Source organism: Danio aesculapii, chromosome 6 (assembly GCF_903798145.1).
Source record: "Danio aesculapii chromosome 6, fDanAes4.1, whole genome shotgun sequence".
NCBI classification, from domain to species: Eukaryota; Metazoa; Chordata; class Actinopteri; order Cypriniformes; family Danionidae; genus Danio; species Danio aesculapii.
Window position 1 is genome coordinate 56,036,948 of NC_079440.1, and position 20,858 is coordinate 56,057,805.

The window sequence follows — 20,858 nt, forward strand, 5'->3', positions numbered from 1 at the left end:
TATGTGTGTGTTCACAGAAAAACAAAACTCACCACTTGAAGGTGAGTAAATGTTATTTTTGGGTGAACTATCCCTTTAAAATGACATTGTATATTGCTTTTTCATCGTAAAAATTGATTATTGTACTACATAGATTTTCAAAATTAAAATAATAATAATAATAATTTACCTGTGAGCCCTAAATGTGACATTTTCACTTTTTTTTTTACAAAATAATCTTTTTAAACTCATTGTAATGAAAATCTCAATTCATTTGGACTTATTATTTCTGAAAAAAAAAGACTTAATTTTGCTTATTCTATAAAATGATCCTTGTTTCTACTCCAAATATCTAAAAAACTATAAATCAAGACAAAAACCTCTAAGTAGGAAAACCCTTTTTTACAGTGAGTGTAGTATGGGAGTCATGGCTGAGGTAGTTTTACTCGCTGTCTTGAAATCTTTCTGCAGTGGGCGGTGCCTGAGTGGGTGGCTCCTCCCCTGACTCCGCCCATTCATCCTCAGCCTGTGTGCAGAGCAAATAAAACACATGAGAAATTGGAGAATCGTGACGTTTTAACAGGAAACCAAGAAAAGTAGGGAGCTGCACTTCATGGTTTCCCCTCAACACACTGAGTCATTCACCTAACGAGAGAATTGAGTAACGGGGAGTTACTGGAGTGAATTTCTGACTATGAAAATGACTGACTGACATGTTTATCAGTTAGTGTCTCAACGGATTGAGACTATTCTCATGCACTGCTATTCATTTTGATCATAACGGGTTGCTAACTGCTAAGAATTATCATTGATAATGAGAATATTCGTCTCGACTAATCGAGCTTAATTACTGAGTACTCTGAAAAAACAAATCCATAAATTAGCAGCTGTCTGTATTTTGTGATTCATGTTTCTAATTTTTCCCTGCTTATTTCTGCTTTTGAATTGCATTATGGGAGCTTAATCTTTCTTTCAATAACTTTTAACCTTTAAAAGTTGAAAGAAGTGACTTTTTTTCAGTGGCGGTTCTAGTTAAAATGGCACCCCAAACCACCCCAAACATCCCCCTTTCCCCATTACCCAAGAAATAAAGACACTATGTGGTTGATTTTATATATATTTAAAATATTTAAATATTAATATTAATAAAGGGACTAAGCCGAAAAGAAAATGAATGAAGTATTATTCTAAAATATAACAGAAATCAATCCTAAATGTAACTGAAAAACAAAGCAAAGACCCAACTGGAGCAATATTCTAAGACTTTTGCATGAATATTAATTATGACAGTTCTATAGAACAGTGTTTCCCAACCCTGTTCCTCAAGACACACCAACAGTACACATTTTCAACCTCTCCCTAATCAAACACACCTAAATCATCTCTCCAAAACCTGAAGTTAATTGGTCAGATAAAGGGAGACCTACAAAACATGTACTGTTGGAGTGCCTCCAGGAACAGGGTTGGGAAACACCGCTATAGAATACAAAAAATATATGTTTGATAGAATTGTCTGTTGTCTTAGACCCGACTCATGGCCGAGAATTAATATTATGATGTCTTAGTTACCTCCCTGACTCATTACCTCCCTACCTCCTTTCTGCTTCATAGCTACACTGTAAAAAAATCTGTATAATATCGGATATTAAATTACAGAAATTTACCAGAAATTTAATTTAAGGAAATTTCTGGCTACGTTCACACTGCCTGGCGTAGTGTTCAAATCAGATTTTTTCTCAGATCTGATTTTTTTGCATGGCCAACACAATCTCACGGCAATTCGTAACTTTTTCATTTAGTGGCTAATTCTTACGAATGCGTACGATCTAATTCGTACAATTTAGTATGATTTGCTCATCCCCCAATGACGGTTGGGTTTAGGGGTGGGGTTAGGTGCCACGCCTCCTTTTTAAAATCGTACAATTTCGTACAACTGAACTGACAAAACGTAAAATCCTTACGTTTTCTCGTGAGATCAGGCTGGCATGGCTGTTCACACTGCTCTTATAAATGTGGCCAATATCAGATTTGCAGTGTGAACAGATCATGGTCCTAAACTGACCCTCATGCGCAAAAGTACAAATACGGACAGCACAAAATGTCTAATTATGCGCACGTGATACTGTATGAATTAAGCACGTTTACAGATCATGCTTATATGATTATTGCCATTTTCACAGACAACCATGGTGTATTTTAAGAACTGTAAATGACTGTTCTGCTACTACTAATCTGTGTTTCGGCATTTGAAATCTAAAATAAGTCACTTGTGATTGAAAACACTGATCATTTGTGATTTATGACAGCCGCAGTGCACGTTCGTTTGACCACCGGTGTGAACGTAGCCGCTGTAATTTAATATCCATTATTTTACAGTATATTTCTGTAATTTAACAGACGTTATTTGAAGATTTTGTTAAAATTACGGATTTTTTTAACAGTGTATGCTTAGTCAAAATATCATCATCATCATCACACTTTAGTTTTGTTGACTTGTATGTCGACGCATATCGGCATGCATGTACAGTAAACAACCCGGATCAGGGGACAGCACGTGAGATCCGCGGGAATAGCTTTCTGCACACATGCGTCAATTTGTTGTCACCAGCGTTGTTTCAGTTGCACATAAAGTATAACAAACTTGCGTGTGCAAAAGACACCAAATGTGAATGGCCCGTAATGTCTTTATTCTGGGATAACCGCTCTATACACTTGCATAAAGTAAATCTTATCTCAAAAAATTTTACTGGGACATTTTTTTGTCTCCCCGTGCCACCCCCAGCAAGATGCCGCCCTGGGTTATCGCCCATATTGCCCATGCCTAAATCCGCCGCTGCTTTTACTAATGGTTAAAAGGGATATATTGTCCGGGTTGGTGTTGGATATACAAAACCCTTGTAGTAAGCTGCCAGTACATTTTCTGCTGTTTTACAGACATTATATCATTTCAAACTAATAAAATGTCAATAAAAGTCACTTTGCTAAACTGTAGAGTTGAATTTTCTACATCAAGAGATCAACATCCCATAATGCAATTCACAACCATAAATAAACAGAAAACACTTGTGAGTCACAAAATATGAAATCTAATAACAATTATAACCCCTTCGGAGTTCGGACCCTGTGTCAATTACAATAGATATCACATGTCAGCCCATGTTTTTTTGTGGTTCCTGAGCATTTCATCTAATTAAAAGCCTGCAGTTTATGAGAGTAGACGATTATCATCCAATCAAATGGCAGTAAGACTGCTGACGTACATGTCGAGCTACTGGTCAAACTGGTAAAAGCGGGAAAGCCGTCCATACGGAGGTAAGTGGTCAGCAGGTAAGCATGAACAGGAACGGCCTCATACAGCCCCGTAGCATTCGTTTTAAAGAGAAAATGCAGCTATACGTACTTCTGGCTACATAATTCGCAATCTCCAGAAATGTATATAGGGCTACGTTTTCAGAATAAGCATGTGTTGCAATATATATATATATACTTAAAGTGTGTTGAATTTTTATTATTATTATTTGGTCTCTTTTATAGGAGCCTCAAGAATTGTCAAAACATCCTTTGACATTTTTCTGAAACTTTCTGAAACATAATTCGGGTCTGAAGTAGATCAATTGTAAATAAAAGGAAGTAAACTGTGTATAAAAGGTAGTTTCTCTAGATTTATTAAAGTGATTTTTACCTTCTGTTCCTCCTGTTGAACAGTCTTCTGAGGCTATTAAACGGAGAGAGAGAGAGACAAAGAAGGCAATTATAGTTATATTATTGTTTGACAAAAAAGTTGGTCCAATAGCATCCTGATTTCAGTCTAATCAACACAACAACACACACAATACACAACAGTACTTAATAATAAGACCAAGAATATGATTTCACTAAGTAGGACATGTTCTTGATCAACATCTACAGTATGTTGATCCTGAACCAACATTCCAATCAGCCGATCAGAATTAAGGGATACGTTTACTGTTTATGTTAAGTTTAGGCTTACGGTTAGGTTTCTGCACTTCTACTTGATTGTTATCCAACTATTCCCCTCTGATTTTGGGAATAATTTACAGTTACGGTTGGGTTTATGGATAAGGAATAGGTATGGATTATGTTTTCCAACAAAAAAGATGTTTCAGGATCAACATAAATGGTAGTTGACTGTTCATTCCGCTGTGGTGACCCCTAATAAATAAGGGATTAAGCTGAAGGAAAATGAATGAATAATTTCCATTTTTTTCTTAAGAATATAGAATTATGATAAATAATATGAATGTTCTTCATTATTTAATATACGGCATATTCCTCTGCTTCTCTGAATGGATTTATATAAACCTGCTATATTTATGTACAGTATTTAAGGCAAATATATTATAAGAATCTAATTATACTTATAATTTAAGAACCTTAAATTATAAGTAATCCCTTAATTTACTTCTTTCAGCATAAAACTGAATTATTTTGTAACTAATGACACCCAAAACTGATCCAGACTATTAATAAAAGCTAGATTTAAGATATTCTGAGAGCATACATGTTTAGCTCGATGCATTTACATACATTTTTACTATTTAGCAGGCTATATTTGAGTTGAACTTCTTATTTAAAGATACAGTACACTACTTGTTTACCCATTTTCTTGGTCTTCCTCGAGGTCTTCTTTCTTTAGGTGGCTCTTCCTACATCCCGAAAACAGTAAAACAAGGAGAGAGCATGTTAGATGTCTGAACAAGCATCATTGTGTTCAGGTTTTAGTGCATTACAGCTTTATTTTTGATTACCCTGGTGGTGAGGCGCTGGCCTTTGTTTTTACTGCCTCTCGGTCGTCCTCTCGGCCTCCGGGGAGCAGACGGGTCAACAGGCTCCTGAGGGATTCAATTAACTTGCTTTTACTCAGGTTATTTCCTAAGCATTTTGCAAAAATGTGAGTGTAATTATTATAATTATTATTATTATATAATTAGAGTTGAAATATAATTATTATAATTTTTTTTAGGGGTCACCGCAGCGGAATGAACCACCTACTATTCCAGCATATGTTTTTTAGGGGTCACCACAACGGAATGAATCACCTACTATTCCAGCATATGTTTTACGCAGCGGATGCCCTTCCAGCTGCAACCCAGCACTGGGAAACACCCATACACTCTCACATTCACACACACACACACATACGGCTAATTTAGTTTATTCAATTCACTTGTAGCACATGTCCTTCGACAGTGGGGGAAACTAGAGCACCCAGAGGAAACACAGGGAGAACATGCAAACTCAGAAATGCCAACTGACCCAACTGTTGCCAACTGAGGCAACAGTGCTAACTACTGAACCACTGTGCTACACTCTTTTAAAAAATAGTTGTTATAATTAGTTGTTGTGAAGAAGTTATTCTGAAATGCTTATATAATGCAATATTATATAATATTAGTAGTAATAATAATAGCTTAATCGATTTAAGATTTTTTAAAACATAATGCTAATTATTATTATTAAAATATTAAATATCCATTTCACATGTTTCTGTTATTTTCTAACAATGAGTTTTATTATCATTATAATTATGATTACACTGAAAAAATATTTCTGCAAAATTGTTGGAAACAATTTATGTGTTGAATTTAAACAAACAAATTAAATTTTGTAATGTTCAACTTAATTTGTTTGTGTAAATTCAGCCCAAATAAATTGTTTACAAATTTTAGCAAAAATTTAGCAAATTTAGGAAATCCAATCATCTTTGAATCATTTTTTTTCAGTGTATATTTGTTTCAATTAATACAATATGCTAGATAAGTTAGCGGTTTATTCCGCTGTGGTGACCCGTGATTAATAAAAGGGACTAAACAAAAAAAAAAAATAATAATGATATATATATATATATAATGATATATATATATATAATGATATATATATAAATAATAATAATGATATATATATATAATGATATATATATATATAAATAATAATAATGATATATATATATATATATATATATATATATATATAATGATATATATATATATATAATGATATATATAAATAATAATAATGATATATATATATAATGATATATATATATATATATAATGATATATATAAATAATAATAATAATAATATATATATATATATATATATATATATATATATATATATATATATATATATATATGAATCTATTTTCTTTTCTTTCAATTTTTGTATATAAATTATTATTAAAATTATAAAGATTTTAAAATTTGTTATAATAATAATAGAAATACACTTATCTCTCTAGAAGTGATATTTCATTAGTGATTTATTTTGAATATATGATTGTACATAATTTACATTAGCCCCCCTGTTTATTTTTTTCCTCAATTTCTGTTTAACGGAGAGATTTTTTCAACACATTTCTAAACATAATAGTTTTAATAACTCATCTCTAATAACTGATTTATTTTATCTTTGTCATGATGACAGTAAATAATATTTGACTAGATATTTTTCAAGACACTTCTATACAGCTCAAAGTGACATTTAAAGGCTTAACTAGGTTAATTAGGTTAACTAGGCAGGTTAGGGTAATTAGGCAAGTTATTGTATAACGATGGTTTGTTCTGTAGACTATTGAAAAAATATATATTGTTTAAGAGGTCTAATAATTTTGACCTTAAAATGGCTTAAAATTTAAAACAGTTTTTATTCTAGCCAAAATAAAGCAAATAAGACTTTCTCCAGAAGAAAAATATTATATTATAGGAAATACTGTAAAAATTCTTGCTCTGTTAAACATCATTTGGGAAATATTAGAAAAAAATCAGGAGGGCTAATAAATTTGACTTTAACTGTATATATTTATACTTGATCTGGTCTGACCTGTGGTGCTTTGCGTGGTCGTCCTCTGCTGCGTTTGGGAGCTGCTGTCTCCTCCATCTGACTTGCTCCAGACTCCTCCATGTCCATCCCAGAGCTCCTCACACATTCATCAACACACACACACACAGAGCCGGAAACTCACTTCACACACAGAGGGAGAAGAAAAAAAAAGCATCATTGCACAGCTTGAAAGATGCTGAAAAGGCTTTACATACTAATAAAATGAGTGGAAATGGCAAGGATCACATGCACTGAATTAAATGTGACATATTTGAAACAGAAATTATATGTTCTTGTAGTATTCATTCATTCATTCATTCATTTTGTTTTCGGCTTAGCCTCTGTATTAATCTGGGGTCGCGGAATGAACCGCCAACTTATCCAGCATATGTATTAGGCAGCGGATGCCCTTTCAGCCGCAACCCATCACTGGGAAACATCCATACACTCTCATTTACACACATACACTACGGACAATTTAGCTTACCCAATTCACCTATACCACATATCTTTGGACTTGTGGGGGAAACCGGAGCACCCGGAGGAAACCCACGCGAACACGGGGAGAAGATGCAAACTCCACACAGAAATGCCAACTGACCCAGCTGGGACTTGATCCAGCAACCTTCTTGCTGTGAGGCTAATAATTCTGACTTCATTTCTATCCATTTCTATAATCCTCCTCTGATCTTCGCCTATCTATATCATATCTATGTCATACAATGACACATATATTAGTCATACAGTAGTTTTAACATAATTAGATGACACAGAAGTCTCGAATTTTCTCATTGCCTATCATGATGAGCCCATAAATCCAAGATTAAGGTCAGTTTCAGTGCATAATTCATATATAATGTCTATATAGTGCACACATACACATGAACTTCATCAATGACGGCTTATTTAACCCCTGCTGGCAGAGAGGGATTTTCTAGGAGTCTGTTCAATGGCATCTATTCACATTAAACACAACTTTCCATGTTCCTCTCATGCATAACCACTAACCGTCACTATGGCTCCTCATAAGCAGACCTAATGAACTTACAGAAATAAATATTAAACTTTCAGAAATAACACCCATGTGGCAATATTGTACTGTTTAATCAGCGCATTCAGATGTCATGGTATTTAACTGTAAATGCAAGGTGCTTTAAAAAATCCTTTATGGTAGATTATAAACAAACTGGTTTTTCCATGCATACTTTATGGTAAGAATAAGGTACTTTCTGTGCAGCCAAACAAGTACTAATTGTAGCATAGTGTTACCATCATTAAGGGAACACTTACCAAAAAAGTATGATGCTTGTTGTGTGTTTTAATATTTGTCATTGTAGTAGTACTGTGGTGTTTTTGGAACGTACCATGTAAAAATAATTATGCTGTATTAATTTCACTACTATGTCAAAGTCAAAATAATTATGATATCTAAATAAAATAAAATAAATAATGAAAAAATTAAATAAATAAATAAATAATGAAAAATAAAATAATGAAAAAATAAAAATAAATAAATAAAATATAATAGAATAAAAAAATAAATAAAATAAAACAAAAATGATAATAATAAAACAGAATACACTGTCCTAAAATAAAATAAGCAAATTCAAAAATAAGAAAAGAATAACATAAATTAAAAAAATTAAAAATAAATTAAAATAAAACAAAATTAAATATTTATGCACTGTAAAAAATGTTGATTCAACTTAAAATTAAGGCAACAAACTTCAGGACATTTTTGAGTTTACTTAAATCGAGTCAAGTGAAGGAATTGTGTTGAAAGTTGAGTCAACTCAAAAATGTCCTGATGAAGTGTTTGCCAAAGCGCGTAGGTCCAGTTTTAAAGAATAGCCATGTTAATAAAAGCTTTAAATTTTTTTCTGCATTTTTCAAGTGCCTTTGACTTTTGCTGTTTGTCCTGAAGTTTATTGCCTTAAAATTTTAAGTTGAGTTGTTTACAGTGTGGTAGTGCTGTAGTACAATTTTGTAACCAAGAAGCTAAAATTTCTGAACAATACATGACAAAATATAATGATGTCTAAATTTCACAACAAAACTACTTCATCTCACTTTCCTTCGGATTATTCTCTGCTTTATCAGGGGGTTACCACAGTGGAATAAACCACCAATTTCAACAGAATTAACAAAAATAAAATAAAATCAATATATTTTGGAAGTATGCAACTACTTAACTACCAAGATGCAAACATTTCAGAACATGATGTCCCAAAGTAAAATGATCTCTAAACTTCTCAACAAAACTACTCAATCTCACTTTCCTTCGGTTTATTCCCTGCTCTATTACGGGTTACCACAGTGGAATGAACCGCCAATTACAACAAAACTAATATTTATTCGTTCATTTTCTTTTAAGCTTAGTCTCTTTATAAATCTGGGGTCACCACAGCGGAATGATCCGCCAATTTATCCAGCATATGTTTTACACAGCAGATGCCCTTCTAGCTGCGACCCATCACTGGGAAACACCCATATACACTCATTCACACACATACACTTTGGCCAATTTAATTTATTCAATTCACCTATAGCGCATGTCTTTGGACTGTGAGGGAAATCGGAGCACACGGAGGAAACCCACGCCAGGGAAAACATACAAACTCCACACAGAAATGCCAACTGACCCAGCCTGGACTTAAACCAGCGACCTTCTTGCTGTGAGGTGACAGTGCTAACCACTGAGCCACCGTGCTGCATTTGAAATAAAATAAAATCAAAAGAAAAGAAAAGAAAACACTCCACAGTAGAATGAACCGCCAATTCTAACAAAACAAAAATAAATCAAATAAATACATTAAAAAATTCAATCTAATTAAAAAACTTTATAAAATAAAATAAAGTACAAATAAATAAAATAAAATACTCTAACCAAATCCTAAACTAAACGAATCCTAAAATAAACTCTGGAGGTCTGGGATGGAGGGAAGCGGCTCGCCAGCTATTTAGTGTGTTTTCAGTGGTCTTTAAGTTCCTTTTCCATATGGTGGGCAATTTCAACAGCCCACATTCCTCACATACTTTCAGACCTACAGAAAATGTAGCTGGCGGTCGTGAACTACAGCATGTAATGAGCACGCTTTGCGGTGTCCTGAGGATGTAAACACAGCCCTAGCAACATTTAAACAGGGAGAAACAAAATATTATTAAAGACAATACAACAACAACCTCAGAGGCCACAAAAAAGAGAGAAAATGGCAGACATAAACACAATAACAGAATTGAGGTAAAGTTGGTTTTATTTTCGCACATTGGTTCAGTTACATCTTGTGACGTGCTCCCTATATTGTTTACCATGGTACTTTGAATATTCGGTCTGAAATCACAAGTGTGACTTTAAAACAATATTAGAACGATTTATGTGACTATGAATGGACAATAATGTACTTTGATAGTCATTTGCTGCTAATATTAAATTATTATTATTATTATTATTAAGGAGAAAGTCCGAATGTGTGAATATAAAACCAACTTTACCGCAATAATGATAACAGAAGTTAAATAACAAAGAGGTTTCCCATGTGTTGTGGACCAGAAGAAGGTGTTCATTTGAATATGGCACTGTGTCAATGACAATTTAGACAAGTGTACTATAGATTTTTACATTTTTAATCAATCAATATGATAAATTACGCTAATATCTGCACAAGTAGGCTATATAAAAAGGATTTTCTTACTTTCTTTAAAACTAAAAACCGAAAAGGATACCCATCTCTGTTTTAGACTGCGTGCCAACATCTTTTCCCCCCTCTGACATTAAAACTTGACGTTTTTCCCTCAGTACTTCAGTTAACATCATGTTGAATAGAATATAAACCGATTTAAAATATAAAACTGTCATGAGTGTGGATGTAAAGCGGTGAAATATGTTACCTTTACCTTGTTTACGTTGTCCAGTGTTGATCTGAAGCGCGGAGTCGCGTGTGATGAGAGCGAGTGTGAACATCAACAAAATATGATTGGCTCCGCCTTAAGCACGCTCTCGCGTCAATCATCTTCAGATTTGAATCTCACGCCTCTAACGTTAGATTAGGCTCTTTATGTCAGTTTACTTTACTTTTAATAACCCTGTCGTCTGTAATACGCTGAATAATAATTGATAGACGAGATTTGTTTTTATTATCATGAATAACGCATAATATACAATCACAGTAGCCTAGTGTATAAAGAATAAAATGAAAAGGATGACAAATAAATAAATAAAAAAGACAAAGATGATATAATTTCAGTTGTTTTTAAGGCCTTTTTGGTAAAAGAATTAGAAATAGTTTCAAAGCAATACTGCATTTCAGTAAGCAAAATATTTTAAAAAGGTTTTTGATTTGCAAATGTACATTTCTGTATAATAAAATGTTGTTGATAAAATAAGAAGATACAATTTCTTTTAATGCAAAGGCTCTTTTTTGCAATCAATAACCCCAAACAAAACGTTTCCCCCCAGTAAGCAAAAGTCTCAACGTTCTCAATTACAAAAAGGGAACTTTTATTCCGAAGCAAACTAGAATAATTGCATTGCCAATATAAATCTATAGGAACTCTGGGTGTTGCTGATCTGATCGACGAGATGCTGACGCTTCTCCTATGCGTCGCGTTTTTGCGCAGCGTGGACGGCTATTCTGACGGCTGTTCTAACGCGAATGCTCACCTTTGGAAGAAGCTGCAATATGTAGCCTAATCTAGTAATCTGTTACCTGTCACACACCCATACAACGAACAGCCCAGTGTTTACTAGAATAGTCTATCTGTTCGTTCCCATGAACTGACACTTTCATATTAATAAAACAAGATGAAAGCGATGAGTAATCTGGGATTTTTTCACCTCATAAAGAAGTATTTCAAGAAAACAAAGTTAGTCATTTTCAACAGAATGAGAAAGCAGTGATGAAAGTACCAAAAAGTACCATGGTTTTACTATGAAGTAGTTTTGTTCGGTTATAGTAAAAGATAGCGTGTGAATAGAAGAGTATCATGAAAATATACTATAGTAATTCATAGTAAATGCTGTAGTGTTTTTGAACTATACTAAAGTACTTGAATTAGTCAGCTGTGATTCTATAACATTGTTAATGCAACAAATACCAATATATATTATTCAAAAGCCTACTGATATCCACAACTAGAGTATATTACTACAATAAAACACAGTTTACAGTAGTAAAACTGAAATATACAACAGTATTTACAGTTTATCAGTTCACTGCAGTTCACTCTAGTTTGCTGTTGCATTCAGTGACTGAGTGTTAAAATTACAATATTATATAATATATATTAATAATATATACTCACCGGCCACTTTATTAGGTACTCCTTACAAGTACACTGAAAAAAGTGTTGCATGCAAAACTGTTGCAAACAATTTATTTGTGTTGAATTTAAACAAACAAATTAAATTGAGCAATGTTCAACTTAATTTGTTTGTTTAAATTCAGCCCAAATAAATTGTTTACAACCACTTAACGTAAAAAAATTTAGTAAATCCAAGGAATCATCTTTGAATAATATTTTTCAGTGTATCGGGTTTGAGCCCCTTTTGCCTTCAAAACTGCCTTAATCCTCTGTGGCATAGATTTAACAAGGTACTGGAAATATTCCTCAGAGATTTTGGTCAAAGCAGCTTAACATTGGAGTTCTAGGAAATTTAAACTGTGTTTGTCCAGTTTTCAGAGTTGTAGTTTCGAATTGTAGCCCCAGTTTCCTGTTCTCAGCTTACAGGAGTGGCCCCTGGTGTGGTCTTCTGCTGCTGTAGCCCATCCGCCTTAAGGTTGGACGTGTTATGTGTTCAGAGATGCTTTTGCAGACTTCGGTTGTAACAAGTGGTTATTTAAGTTGCTGTTGCCTTTCTATCACTCAAACTAGTCTGGCCATTCTCCTCTGACCTCTGGCATCAACAAGGCACATTTCGCCCACAGAACTGCCGCACACTGGCCATTTTCTCTTTTTCGGACCATTCTCTGTAAACCCTAGAGATGGTTGTGCGTGAAAATCCAAGTAGATCAGCAGTTTCTGAAATACTTAGACCAGCCCGTCTGGCACCAACAACTATGCCCCGTTCAAAGTCACTTAAATCCTCTTTCTTCCTCATTCTGATGCTCGGTTTGAACTGCAGCATATCGTCTTGACCATGTCTACATGACTAAATGCATTGAGTTGTGATTGGCTGATTAGAAATTTGCGCCAACAAGCAGTTGGACAGGTGTACCTAATAAAGTGGCCGGTGAGTGTACAGTTTAATACATTTAACTGTAGTATGATTAAAAAACACTAGTATTTACTATAGTATTTTTTATGAGGAAGTATTTGTGGAAAATATATTAAATAAACCTTTCACAAGTAAAAAACGCCATTTTAACACTTTATTAACATTAGAAATATTACAAAACTCAATAAAACTCAGACCTACGGTGTTAGTTTTAGTGTAAATATATGTGCACACGTATATTTATATGTTTCACAACTGCAAACTTGAATATTATGTCAATTAATCTGCTAAATGATACAAAATGCTTGCATATTCATAAAAAAGGTATATTAAATTTTAAGTATATTACATTCTGTCTGCTTTATGAATGAATTTCTCTGTTAGTTAGGTCATCTCCATGACTTTCTTTATCCAGTCCACATAAACCGAGACGCGGATAAAGATGTTGGGCTGTCCTGCGTGTCCACAGCGGCGCATAGGAATAATGACTCCCTCTAGGACCCAGCAGTCACTGTTCTGACAGGCCAGCGGGCCGCCGTAATCCCTCTGCCAAAGAGAAGAGCGTTATTCTGCACACCTGCACTTAAACATTTCACAATCCACATTCACGTTTACTGCACAAGCACAACTTCAAACTCATGCAGCCGCACATATGCATACAGAGGAAACGTTTGAAGCTGAAATGCTTCACTTGTTGCAAGCTAAGCAATGTCTAGATCTGTGATTCTCAGCTTTACTAAAATTAATTATGCAAAAATCCTTAAAGGGATAGTTCACCCTAATCTGAAATCATTTACTCATTCTGTCTTCATTTGTCAAAAAAAAAAAAAATGCCTGAGTTTTTTTTTAGTTGAACACAAAAGGAGATAATTTGAAGAAAGCTGGAATCCAATAATTATTAGCTATGTTTCAATTAAAAATGTGACTTAAATTGATGCACAAAACGAGAATATCGCATAAAAGACGTGCAAATAAAGCCAAATAAAGTCAAAGAGAACAAAATCATCACTTCCTGATTAACTGGGGTCAAATATCAAAAGTGAAAACGTAATTTACTGCGGTAGGAGAAGCTGCGTCAATCTTTTCTTTATTTAAGAAATGACTTGCACCTCAGAAGACAATGCTGACATGCACTGAACACATGGTGGTGTTTGAAGGCGTGAGATGTGGAGCACAGAGGCTCTCGACAATTCTGGAGGTCATAATTAATATAATAACACTAATACTGAGATGATTACGGCGTTTTAGAATGACCAGAAGAACATTTCAGATGTTTTACAGTGTGCTCAGCCTGCTGGTTTGTCCATTCACACACATTTTCAGCATCACATGATCTCTTATAACAAAATCTCATGACCTTTTTTAATGCGCATACTGGAATTTGTTCGGTAAAAGTGTTTCCATCGTAGTTTATATCTTTTCTTATAGATTAGATTAGATTAGATTCAATTTATTGTCATCACACATGTACAAGTACAAGGCAACGAAATAATAGAATATAGAAATATAGAATAAAAAGTTTACCCTACTCAATTATGCGCATATGTTTTGTACGTGCATTTTCCAAACTGATGCTCATCTTGGCGTTTCTGTCAATCGGTTTTTATGCGCATATCCATAATGCACATAAAAATTGGTGGATGGAAACACAGCTAATGATGAGCATAGAGATAGTTTTTCCTACAATGTTAGATAATCGTTACAGATTTTGTATCATTCTTTAAAGTATATTCTTTTAGATTCAGCAAAAAAGAAAGTCAAAAAGGTTTATAAGCACTTTTGAGCGTGAGTAAATAGTATGTAAATTAAATCTTTTAGGGTGAAGTTTAATATTAAAAAATGAAACAACATTTTTAATCTAAAGATGGCTGAAACCAAAACCAAAACAATTTTAAATCTAGTTTTCTACTGAATGAGTTTACAATAGGCAGCACGGTGGCTCAGTGGTTAGCACTGTCACTTCACAGCAAGAAGGTTGCTGGTTCGAGTCCCATCTGGGTCAGTTTGCATTTCTGTGTGGAGTTTGCATGTTCTGTTGGTTTGGTTTTCTTTCGGGAGCTCCGGTTTACCCCAGAGTCCAAAGACATGCGCTATAGGTGAATTAGGTAAACAAAATTGGCGGTAGTGTATGTGTGCATGCATGAATGAGTGTATACTTTCCAGTACTGGGTGGCAGCTGGAAGGGCATCTTGCATAAAACATATGCTGGAATAGTTGTGGGTTCATTCCGCCATGGCGACCCCTGATAAATAAGGGACTTAGCCAAAGGAAAATAAATGAATGAATGAAACATAATTATATAGTTTTTTTTACAACCAGGAAAAACACCCAGCTTTTGCCAACAAACATTATCAGTCTCGGCATTGCTAAGCTTATTCCTTTATTCCTCTAATATTATTATTCTTAATGCTGTAGCTCATTAAAATGATAGTTTAAATGGGCAGTTCACCCAATAATGAAAACTCAGTCATTATATTTTCATCCTTCCTGTTTCAAACCTGTTTGACTTTCTTTCTTCTGGAAGATATTTTGGAAAATGATGAAAAAACAGCCATTGGCTGTTGTGTCCGTGGCCTTGTATCCATGAAAAGAACGATGTTTTTTAAAAGGGCTTCTGCTAAAAATGCAGTATCAAAACATTTCTAAACCCTGAATCGGAGTTATTTTTGCACGCTGGAGGCAAATAACAGCAGTTCAAAACAACGATCAGAAGGGTGACACCACGGCTGTTGTATTACTTTAAGACAAGTGTGTTTTAAAACTACTTTAGTCACGCAAAGCTGATGTAGATGGTGTTCTTGTTTATGAATGGGATCATATGCACGGTAGTGTTGTTCAGCCACTGAAAACATTCAGCAAAACATTGCCTATTTTCAAGTTCATGGAGTACCTTTTACAGCATCGATTATTCATTCATTCATTTATTTTCGGCTTATTCCCTTTATTAATCTGGGGTTGCCACAGTGGAATGAACCGCCAACTTATCCAGTATATGTTTTACGCAGCGGATGCCCTTCCAGCTGCAACCCATCACTGGGAAACACCCATGCACACTCATACACTATTTTAGCATACCCAATTCACCTGTACTGCATGTCTTTGGACTGTGGGGGAAACCGGAGCACCCGGAGGAAACCCATGCGAACACGGGGAGAACATGCAAACTCCACACAGAAATGACAACTGACCCAGCCGAGGCTCGAACCAGCAACCTTCTTGATGTGAGGCGATCGCGCTACCCACTGCGCCACCAGGTCGCACCAGCATCGAAAATATAGTCGGTTAAATAGACCTAAGCATCTGTTTAGTTGTCAAGTGTAAAAGGAGATGAAAACAAGCGATGTACGAGGATCAGCGAGCACAACTGAGAATGAAAAGTCCCTCATTGTCCTGCTAACGTAAACGTACGTGTAATGTAAACAGATGACAGGATATTTCTGTTTTCAGCACTCCTTTTTTCTGATCTAAGTTTTAATTAGTTGAATAACAAAACATAAGTAAATGTGCTCTTCCACCTAACCAGCTTTACTGAGGAGAAGTTTGATTTATATTCACACATTCGTTCAATTTTGAACAATGACAGCATGTGACACAGTTTTGGGGAAATATAATTCCTGCACCCGCTGGCCTGTCAACAACTACACTTGATAAAGTGCGTGTCTGCATAGTTTTCTAACCGGTGAATGACATGATCTAGTGTTGTATCTAATCAGTGCACGTTCTCACGTTCATGACTTAAGGAGGTATGGCTTTGGATGGCAGGGGAGGGTCGTAAAATTTCTAAGCTATTATGCTAATGCTAGCATTCTAGCAGATCACCTACTGCACCTTTAAGTGTGAGTAAATAGTAAGTAAAATGTTCATTTTAGGGTGCACTATCCCTTTAATTGGTGTTAAAATGCAGCACAAATGCATCTTCCTCATTTTGTACCTCACAGGCTCCCACTCCAGCCTGGAAGGCCATGGTGCACATCTCATTCTCACGTACGCGGCCCTTGAAGTACTGGTTACAGTCCTTATTGCTGAGCACCGGCATCTGAGCCACATTCAGCACCGTTTCATCTCCCTTTCCTGAGACAGAGAAGAGGATCAGCAGGACAGAAACATGCAGCACTGCAAAAAATGCTTTCATACTTAGAGTTTTGTCTTGTTTCTTATGGAAGCCCGTTCCCGCCACTGAATAATAATAAAAAAAAATTAATTGAAAAAAAAAAGTAAAATAAAAAAAAATAATAAAAAAATTAAGTCAGAATTCTGAGTTATAAAGTCAGAATTGCGAGTTATTAAGTCAGAATTGCGAGTTTTAAAGCAGTTTCCTGTTATGGCGATTGGCCATAAATGAACACTTGGTTGACACTTACTGAACTGAAATATAAACTAATATAACCCTTTTAGATTTAGCCCTTTATAATGTCTATGTACGATATGTCTGCAGCTCCCAAGTACACCATACGAGGGCACTCTTGCAATATGAAACAAATAACAGCTGCGATAAATCATATAATTGTTACACATATAATAGATAAATAATGAAATCCTAATTTTAGACATTTGGAGGAACCACACAACCTATAGCTAGTTTCAGGCGCTCTGTTTATTGCTTTATAATAGCTATTTAGACCAAATGGTAATAATTAAAAAAAGAACAAATCCATACGAATAAATAGACAGTCTAGTTCAACTATATATTTCCTTTGTGAAAGCGTGATAAACATTAAAAAGTCAGATATAGGCTTTATGTTGTGATTATGAGCTAATGTTCATGTGTCTTTAAAACTCCATTTATGGCCAGTCGGCATAACAGGAAACTCATTTGTAACTCGGAATTCTGACTTTATAACTCGGAATTCTGACTTTATAACTCCGAATTCTGACTTTATAACTCAGAATTCTGACTTTATAACTCGGAATTCTGACTTAATAACTCAGAATTCTGACTTTATAACTCCGAATTCTGACGTTATAACTCAGAATTCTGACTTTATAACTCAGAATTCTGACTATATAACTCGGAATTCTGACTTAATAACTCAGAATTCTGACTTTATAACTCGGAATTCTGACTTTATAACTCAGAATTCTGACTTTATAACTCGGAATTCTGACTTTATAACTCGGAATTCTGACTTTATAACTCGGAATTCTGACTTTATAACTCAGAATTCTGACTTTATAACTCGGAATTCTGACTTAATAACTCAGAATTCTGACTTTATAACTCGGAATTCTGACGTTATAACTCAGAATTCTGACTTTATAACTCAGAATTCTGACTATATAACTCGGAATTCTGACTTAATAACTCAGAATTCTGACTTTATAACTCGGAATTCTGACTTTATAACTCAGAATTCTGACTTTATAACTCGGAATTCTGACTTTATAACTCGGAATTCTGACTTTATAACTCAGAATTCTGACTTTATAACTCGGAATTCTGACTTTACAACTCAGAATTCTGACTTTATAACTCGCAATTCTGACTTTATAACTCAGAATTCTGACTTTATAACTCAGAATTCTGACTTTATAACTCGGAATTCTGACTTTATAACTCAGAATTCTGACTTTATAACTCGCAATTCTGACTTTATAACTCAGAATTCTGACTTTATAACTCGCAATTCTGACTTTATAACTCAGAATTCTGACTTTATAACTCAGAATTCTGACTTTATAACTCAGAATTCTGACTTTATAACTCACATAATTTTTTTTTTTAAGTTTTTTTTTTTTTTAGTGTTTTTTTTTCAATTATTTTTTTTTTCAGTGGCGGGAACGGGCTTCCATAGTTTCTAGACCAGATATCTGAAATTAAGAAGCATTTTCTTGTTTTCAGAAATAATGTCAAAATGAAGTTTTCCTTAAGCACAATAATCTGCCAATTGGGTAAGCAAAACAGTCTTGTTTTCACTTTTAAATAAAAAATGATTCATTTCTTAAAATCCTACTGTCCTCAAATGAATAGATGTGTGAGAAGTTTCACCTTTAGTTTCGCCCCATCCAGCGATTTCGCAGATGGTCCCATCAGGAACAATGTAGCGCTCAGGAGGAAGGCAGATCTGGGACACGCGCTCATTAAACTGAGCAGGACTGCAGGACAAGAGCAACACACAGGTCCATCAGCGGGCTAAAAACTTCCCAGAAAACCTGCCATGTGTAAATGAAGTAAACTGAAGTACGTCTCCAGCTGCAGCATGACCAGGTGGGATTCAGAAGGGCCGCAGACGATTTTGGTGAGAGAAATCCTCTGGAGGTCTGGTTCTCCCTCCTTTGGGTCACGAAACAAGGTGCCCATCATAGCGGTGTATCCCGTCAGGTCCACATAACTGCATAACATCAACACACACACTTTTAAAGTTAGCTTGGTCAGTTGATGCACAGTTGAAGACTGTATGTATTGTGAAATTTTAATCCTTTTTCAAATATTGTTTAACATAGCAAGGACATTTTCAAGTATTTCCTATTGTATTTTTCGTCTTGAGAAAGTCTCATTTCTTTTAGTTTGGCTGGAATAAAGAAAATTAAAAACTGCTGAGGTCAATATTATTTGCCCCCTTAAAATGTATTATTATTGTTTTTGTCCTAATTAACCGAACTTGCCTAGTTAAACTAATTAACCTTAAATTTCACATTAAGCAGAATACTAGTATCTTCCACAACGGCTAGTGGCATATTATGTAGCCTACTGTCAATATAGCAAAGACAAAAGAAATTTGGTCATTAGAAATTATTATCAAAGCTCTACATTAACACCCGCGAACCCGCCAAATGCGGGTAGATTTCAGCTACTTTGGCTGTTTAAAATAATTTTCCCAGATAATAATTCTTAAAAGCAGGGTTCGACGATAAGGATGGTCCAATATGCATGCAAAGGCGATCTTAGAATTGAGAAGCAACACGACTGACAAAAATAACTGCGTTCGCAACTTCGTGCGAGCAAAGCAGGTGAGTACCGAATGAGATGACGATAATCACTCGTGTTAACAGCTGAGGTGATGCGCGCGACTGTTTATAACGCGTGCGCGCTCCCGTTTCCTTTCGTGAAGCAACTGTGTCTAGAAACACAACTGATGCGATCGGTTCTCTTTCAAGTAGACCAGACAAAAAGAGATGAACATGCACACACAGTCTTGCTGTTTTCAAGATTTCCTGAGTTGACTTATTGTAAGCAGCGCCAGTTGCTTTTGCTTTAACCATTCTCTGAACAGATTATTTATGGATCTAATGTTAACCGTGTGTGTGATCATCCTTTCATTATCACACGGTATGTTTTTTTACCTGCTTTCTTTTGCGTTAATATGGTTTAATTATCATTTTTTACAATAACATTGCTTTAATATGACATTAACTCCCCATTTATATGGTGATCTGGGACCTTTAGCCAGGACAGATTACTGTACATATGTTTTGTTAAATAAAAAGTATAGTATACAGCTATATTTTGCTTGTTTTGACACATTTAAAATTTGTGGCTAAGAAATAATTAATGATGTTCGGTGTGGTCAGAGATGAATTTGGTAAATCCTTCATTTTGAGCTCTGAAAATGATGTGAAATAAACTAATTGTGATACTATGAAACCATGACCCATTATTGATTATTGAGTAAGCTCACACACGACACAAACAAAGTGAAATGAATGAGGAGGCATGTGGAGAGAACGCAAAATCTAAATCAAGTCATTTTAGCATGTCCAAGTCATATTTATGTGTAGAAAGTATATTTTCCCAACAATAAAATTGTGGCTAGTGAAAATGGCGAGTGGGTAGTAATGTTGGAGAACTACTAACCACAGTGGCTGGTGATCAAAAAAGTTAAT

General features: G+C 34.8%; 2 protein-coding genes across 2 annotated transcripts in view; both read right to left on the minus strand.

Moving 5' to 3' along the window:
• Positions 1 to 15: 15 nt before the first annotated feature.
• si:ch211-161c3.6 (high mobility group AT-hook 2b) lies at positions 16 to 10,808 on the minus strand. Its single transcript, XM_056459188.1, has 6 exons — positions 10,718 to 10,808; positions 6,824 to 6,964; positions 4,749 to 4,832; positions 4,599 to 4,646; positions 3,662 to 3,694; positions 16 to 505 (listed from the first exon to the last, which is right to left on the minus strand). The coding sequence occupies exons 2-6, from the start codon at positions 6,908 to 6,910 to the stop codon at positions 422 to 424; spliced, it is 336 nt and encodes a 111-aa protein (XP_056315163.1). The 5' UTR covers positions 6,911 to 6,964; positions 10,718 to 10,808; the 3' UTR covers positions 16 to 421.
• Positions 10,809 to 13,209: 2,401 nt separating this feature from the next.
• mst1 (macrophage stimulating 1) overlaps positions 13,210 to 20,858 on the minus strand; it is a 31,151-nt gene continuing 23,502 nt past the window's right edge. Inside the window, exons 15-18 of the mRNA XM_056460570.1 lie at positions 19,220 to 19,366; positions 19,024 to 19,130; positions 16,969 to 17,108; positions 13,210 to 13,583 (exon numbers count right to left, since the gene is read on the minus strand). Of these exons, the coding sequence (XP_056316545.1) occupies positions 13,422 to 13,583; positions 16,969 to 17,108; positions 19,024 to 19,130; positions 19,220 to 19,366 (556 nt within the window). The 3' untranslated portion in view covers positions 13,210 to 13,421. The remainder of the gene's footprint in view (positions 13,584 to 16,968; positions 17,109 to 19,023; positions 19,131 to 19,219; positions 19,367 to 20,858) is intronic.